The sequence below is a fragment of the Sorex araneus genome, chromosome 3 (genome assembly GCF_027595985.1).
Source record: "Sorex araneus isolate mSorAra2 chromosome 3, mSorAra2.pri, whole genome shotgun sequence".
NCBI lineage: Eukaryota > Metazoa > Chordata > Mammalia > Eulipotyphla > Soricidae > Sorex > Sorex araneus.
The window spans coordinates 118,033,169-118,039,205 of NC_073304.1; the positions used below are offsets into that span (position 1 = coordinate 118,033,169).

The window sequence follows — 6,037 nt, forward strand, 5'->3', positions numbered from 1 at the left end:
AATGCAAGAGGAGGCTAAACCTTTTATGTTGTAGCTTTTTTTATTAAAAAAAAAAATGTTTTGGGTATAAGTTTGAAATAATGCCATTTTCCCCTACCACCCAACTCTGGTAGGGGAAAGAATTAATTTTATTTTCCTAACTATATATTTAATCATATTATTCTGTTACTTAGCCTATTATGTTACCTATTACTATTTGCAATAAGAAATGTGATGTGGGAGCTGGAGAGATAGTACAGTGGGCAGGGCTCTTGCCTTGCATGTGGTTAATCTGGGTTCAGTCCCTGACATACCATATGTTCCCCCAAGACCACCTGAGTACCACCAGGTGTAGCCCAAAGATAATAAAACAAAAGAGATTTTGTGGTGTGTTCATATTAGTATATTGTTGCATAATACTAATAACAAATTTGATTAAAAAAATCTTAAATATCCAAGTAATTTTTATGGCTTAAGAAATTCATTAAAAAAAAATTTTTTTGGGGGGGGGTCACATCTGATGATGCTCAGAATTACTCCTGGTGATGCTTGGGGGTCCATATGGGATGCCAGGAATTGAACCCACTTGATTGACATACCGATTGACCCCAGTTTGTACAGACACCCTACCCACTGTACTATTGCTCTGGCCCTGGAGTATCATTCTTATTATTCCCTATTTAATTAGGGTTTTTTTTCCTAATTTAGAATCACATTTAGAATTCATCATTCACTCATGTTTTTATGCTACTCTTACACCAGCACTGGCTAACCCTAGACAGAGACTTTGGAAGGAGAATGGACTCTGGAGTCTAATGGATTAGTGTTTGAAACCCAACTCAGCTGTTTGCTGTGATGTATCCATTAACCAGTTCACATGTCATAGAATTAACGTAAGAAACAAATGAGTAATACATTAATTAATGTTATCCCCCTTACTTTGATAATCTAAATGAGAAGTTCTCAAACTTTACTTTTTTTTTTTTTTTTTTTGCTTTTTGGGTCACACCTGGCGATGCACAGGGGTTACTCCTGGCTCTGCACTCAGGAATTACCCCTGGCTGTGCTCAGGGGACCATATGGGATGCTGGGATTCGAACCCGGGTCGGCCGCGTGCAAGGCAAACGCCCTACCCGCTGTGCTATCTCTCCAGCCCCAAACTTTACATTTTTTGGGCCACACCTGGAAGTGCTCAGGGATTACTCTTTTTTTTTTTTTAATTTTTTTTTTTAATTTTATTTTATTAAATCACCGTGTGGAAGATTACAATGCTTTCAGGCTTAGGTCTCAGTTATACAATGCTGAAACAACCATCCCTTCACCAGTGCCCATATACCACCACCAAAAAAAAAAAAAAACCCACACAGTAAACCTCCCATCCCGCCCCCCCACCCCCTACCTTGTAACTGATAAGTTTCACTTTACATTCTGTTTACTTTGGTTACATTCAGTATTTCAACACAAACTTCACTATTGTTGTTAGGAGTACCCCACTAGATTCAGACCTACTGTGAAGACAAATAAGGTCGAGGCCGCGCGGTTTTGAATTTCTGTACTTTAACAAGAAGTCCAGGGAGATTTCTTCCAGATATTAGATAATTACAGGCTTGAAAACCCAATCTGTGGTCGTCTTAATATGGCGGCCACCACGCCCTTCATCCCCGGAGAGAAAGAGGCGAGAGAGAGAAATACCTTTCCCCTCCTGGGCGGGCATGGGGCCGAGGCTTAGTTCTCAGGCTGGAGACATTCTGCGAGGAGTTGCCCATGCCGAAAGAGGTTTTGCTGGGTCTGGATTCACGCTTGTGCAGCTGCGGAGAGCGCTCAGGGATTACTCTTGGCTCTGCACTTAGGAATTACTCCTGGCAGTGCTCAGGAGACCACATGGGATACCAGGGATCGAACCTGGGTCGGCCAAGTGCAAGGCAAATGCCCCATCTGCTGCACAGTCGCTTCAGCCCTGGTTCCTAAACATTTTGACCTACTGCCCATTTTTCAAAAAAATAATTACTCAGCACCTACCTCCCAGAAATCTGCCTTCTTTAAGCAGATAAATAGAAAAACATCCCCCAATTGTACCTGAGGCTGTTACCACCCCGCTGGATCATTTCAGTCCTCCCAGGAGTGGGGGGCAGGGGTGGTACTGTGTCACCCACTTTGAGTCAGATTGATTTGAGCCATATTTAAAACCACTTCCAGGGCCTGGAGATAGTCCAGAGGTTAATGAGTGCCACTTTGCCGGTGGCCCCCTCTTGTTCAGTCCCCTTCACTGCATATGGTCCCTCAAGTACCACCAGGAACACAGAGTCGGGAGTAATCTGGGAGTACCCCCCACCATGGCCCCCAAATCAAATAAAATTAAGGCTAGTGGGGACCATCCTTTTAAGTAATAAAGATATAAAGGTCTGTAGATCAATATGTAAGAAATATAGTATTTCTTTTGAGAAAAAAATTAGTTTTTTTCATTGTTAATGTTTATTTCTTTAAAACTTTTAGGCAAACTGTACAAGTACCTTCTTAACCCTGGTTATCTCCCTTAGGCTACTTCAAAATTAGAAGAAATCAATGTATAGAACTTTTCCTAGAAAAAGAATGTTAGGATCTTTTTTTGTTTTTTGGGCCACACCCAGTGGTGCACAGGGGTTACTGCTGGCTCATGCACTCAGGAATTATTCCTGAAGATGTTCGGGAGACCATATGGGATGCTGGCAATCAACCCGGGTCGGCTGTGTGCAAGGCAAATGCCCTACCCACTGTGATATTGCTCCAGACCCAGCCATTTTTTAAAAAAAAAAAAGTTGTTGTTTTTTTTTTTAAAATACCAGCATCATTTATTTGTTTTTTTTTTTTTTTTGGCTTTTTTTTGGGTCACACCCGGCGATGCATAGGGGTTACTCCTGGCTCTGCACTCCTGGCTCTGCACTCAGGAATTACCCGTGGCCGTGCTCAGGGGACCATATGGGATGCTGGGATTTGAACCCGGGTCTGCCGCGTGCAAGGCAAACGCCCTACCCGCTGTGCTATCTCTCCAGCCCCCCCCCCCAAAAAAAAAAAGCTTATTTTTATTTATTGGCTTTGAAGCCATACTCAGTGGTGTTTGGGGGTTATCCTGTCATTGCATTCAGGAATTACTCCTGGTAATGTACAGGGTACCATATGAGGTGCCATGCATCAAAACCTGGGTCACAGCAATACCACTGCTGGGAATATATCCCAGAGAGGCAAAAAAGTACAATCGAAACAACATCTGCACATGTATGTTCATCGCAGCACTGTTTACAATAGCCAGAATCTGGAAAAAACCCGAATGCCCCAGAACGGATGACTGGTTGAGGAAACTTTGGTACATCTATACAATGGAATACTATGCAGCTGTTAGAAAAAAGGAGGTCAAGAATTTTGTAGTTAAGTGGATGGGCATGAAAAGTTTCATGCTGAGTGAAATGAGTCAGAAAGAGAGAGACAGACATAGAAAGATTGCACTCATCTATGGTATATAGAATAACAGAGTGGGAGACTATCACCCAAGAACTGTAGAAATAAGTACCAGGAGGTTGACTCCATGGCTTCGAGGCTGGCCTCACGTTCCGGGGAAAGGTCAACTCAGAGAAGCGATCACCAACTACATTGTAGTCGAAGGCCATGTGGGGGAAGGGAGTTGCGGGCTGAATGAGGGCTAGAGACTGAGCACAGCGGCCACTCAACACCTTTATTGCAAACCACAACAGCTAATTAGAGAGAGAGAACAGAAGGGAATGCCCTGCCACAGTGGCAGGGTGGGGTGGGGGGGAGATGGGATTGGGGAGGGTGGGAGGGACGCCGGGTTTACGGGTGGTGGAGAATGGGCACTGGTGAAGGGATGGGTTCCCGAACTTTGTATGAGGGAAGTATAAGCACAAAAGTATATAAATCTGTAACTGTACCCTCACGGTGATTCTCTAATTAAAAATAAATAAATTTAAAAAAAAACCTGGGTCAGCGTTGTGCAAGGCCAATGTCCTACCCGCTGTACTATCGCTCCAGCCATTTAAAAGCCATTTTTTAGTATGCATGTTGTTACATTGATTGGAATTCTATCTCACTTTTCATTGCAAATGATAAGAAGGTTCTTTTCTAGGCATCAAAGATAGTCCTGGGGTTAAGGCACTTGCTGTGCATGCCACTGTCTGGGCTCAATCCCTGGCTCCACATACAGTTCCCTGATCACAGAGCCAGGAGTAAGCCCTAATAACTGCTGGGTGGAACCCAAAAACAACAACAAAAGCTTTCTGATTGAAGATTCAGTATTTCATTGCTTAGTTCTCTGTATTGTAAACTGCTATCCAACCAAATTGTGTAGCATTCTCATTATATTCAATATATATATTATAAAAAAATATTTTTTTTTTCTCCTCTATCCCAGACTGCCAATGCCGAGGAAGAAGATTGTGGTCCAGGAGCATCTCTTATGACACCAGCAGATATAGACCTCAATCTGGTTTCAAATATATTGGAATCTTACAGTTCCCAGGCTGGCCTGGCAGGACCTGCTTCCAACCTTTTCCAAAGCATGGGCGTGCAGCTGCCAGACAGCACTGACCCCAAAGCCGGCTCTCCAGCCCAGGGAAGACCACTCTCTTCTTAACTGCATGTTCACTCTGACCATGCTCATTTCATCATTAACTCATTAAACCTGTTTCAGTACTAGTTTCACCGACTGCCTTTTCCTTCACGGGCCCCACATTACTTTCTTTTTTTCTTTCTGTTTCTGGCTCACTCTTGGCTGTGCTCCGGGATTACTCCTGGCAGGGCTTGGGGACCACATGTGGTGCCCGGGAGTGAACCTGGTCTGCCACTTGTAAGGCAGGCTCCCTACCTTGTCCTCTGGCCCCACACATCACTCTTTGTACACAAGTCTCATTCTCAGCTTTGGCCTGCACACAAGATTTTAAAGTCGGCAAAAGAGCATCAAGCCCTGAAACATCCCGAGATGAGATTTACACACTCGATGTGTAGAACACTATTATCTTGATTGAGGAGCTGACAGGTGAAAATAAGGAATGAATGAGTTGTTTCATTTCAGCAGCAGCGTCACTGGCCCTGGGCCAGACTCACTCTGGTAGAATGAGAAATAGATTTGTTTTGAACCTTTTGCTTGTTTTCATTTTTCTGCTGCGTTGACTCAATGTGCTCTTTTCAGACTTAGCACCTTCATAAATCATCACCACATAAATACTCTCCCTCCAGGTAAGGTACAAGGTCTATATTGATCTGCCACTCTCAGTCCCCAAGCCTGCCCTCTCTTGCCTCAGCCCCCCAGACGCCCTTGGAGTTCTAAGAAGCCACGAATGCCCTTTTCCCACTCACTGCCAGGAACCAAAGTTCAGTGTTGGAGCTCCTCCTGTTTGCCCCTCTCTTCTTTTCTTTTCCAAAACAACACAGTAATCAAAAAGCAAACAGTTACTCCATGGTCCATTTGAGAAACACAGAACCCCACAAACCCCCCTTTCTCGCGGTAGTTTCAGATCAGCGATGTGTTCACACGTGCTCACAAATGCTCCCACTTAGGAGAAGGACTGTGGGAATACATGTGGCCCTGGCACTCCTCGCTGCAGTCTCAGCCCCCAGGGTGCTTTCTCCTCCATGCTGGGGTCATCTCGGGTCAGAGCAAGCTGCCCATCTCACAGGACTGTCCAGCCTCACATCCTTTCTCGCAATGTTTCCAGAGGGATTTTCCATAGAGCATGGATGGGCTGTTGGCAGTGGTGAGAACAACGACCTTTGCAGGGATCCAAAGGAAATTCAGTACTTCAACTTTTTCTAGTTCTAGATCTCTTCCTTATTTAAGACTCTGGCACTTGTGTCTTTAATCACAAATAGGTGCCAAGAACCATCTGAGATGATGACTTTTCTGACAATATTCCCCTTGCAGTCAAACCTCCATTTCTTCTACCTGTTGCTTCAGTCCTTCCACAGACTTGGAACCTGGACATAAATGTCTGTCACACAAATAAAGATTCCCACTCCCTCCTGTGCCGTCTTTTCACTTTTTACAATCTCCTTATTTTACTTGGAAAACACA

The 6,037-nt window shown here is 44.1% G+C and overlaps 1 protein-coding gene across 2 annotated transcripts in view; it reads left to right on the forward strand.

Moving 5' to 3' along the window:
- The window catches only part of ECD (ecdysoneless cell cycle regulator), a 35,315-nt gene extending 30,651 nt beyond the window's left edge, over positions 1-4,664 (forward strand). For both annotated transcript variants that reach the window (XM_055132651.1, XM_055132650.1), the window contains exon 14: positions 4,379-4,664. In XM_055132651.1, coding sequence (XP_054988626.1) covers positions 4,379-4,600 — 222 coding nt within the window. In that variant the 3' untranslated portion in view covers positions 4,601-4,664. The remainder of the gene's footprint in view (positions 1-4,378) is intronic.
- Positions 4,665-6,037: the final 1,373 nt, after the last annotated feature.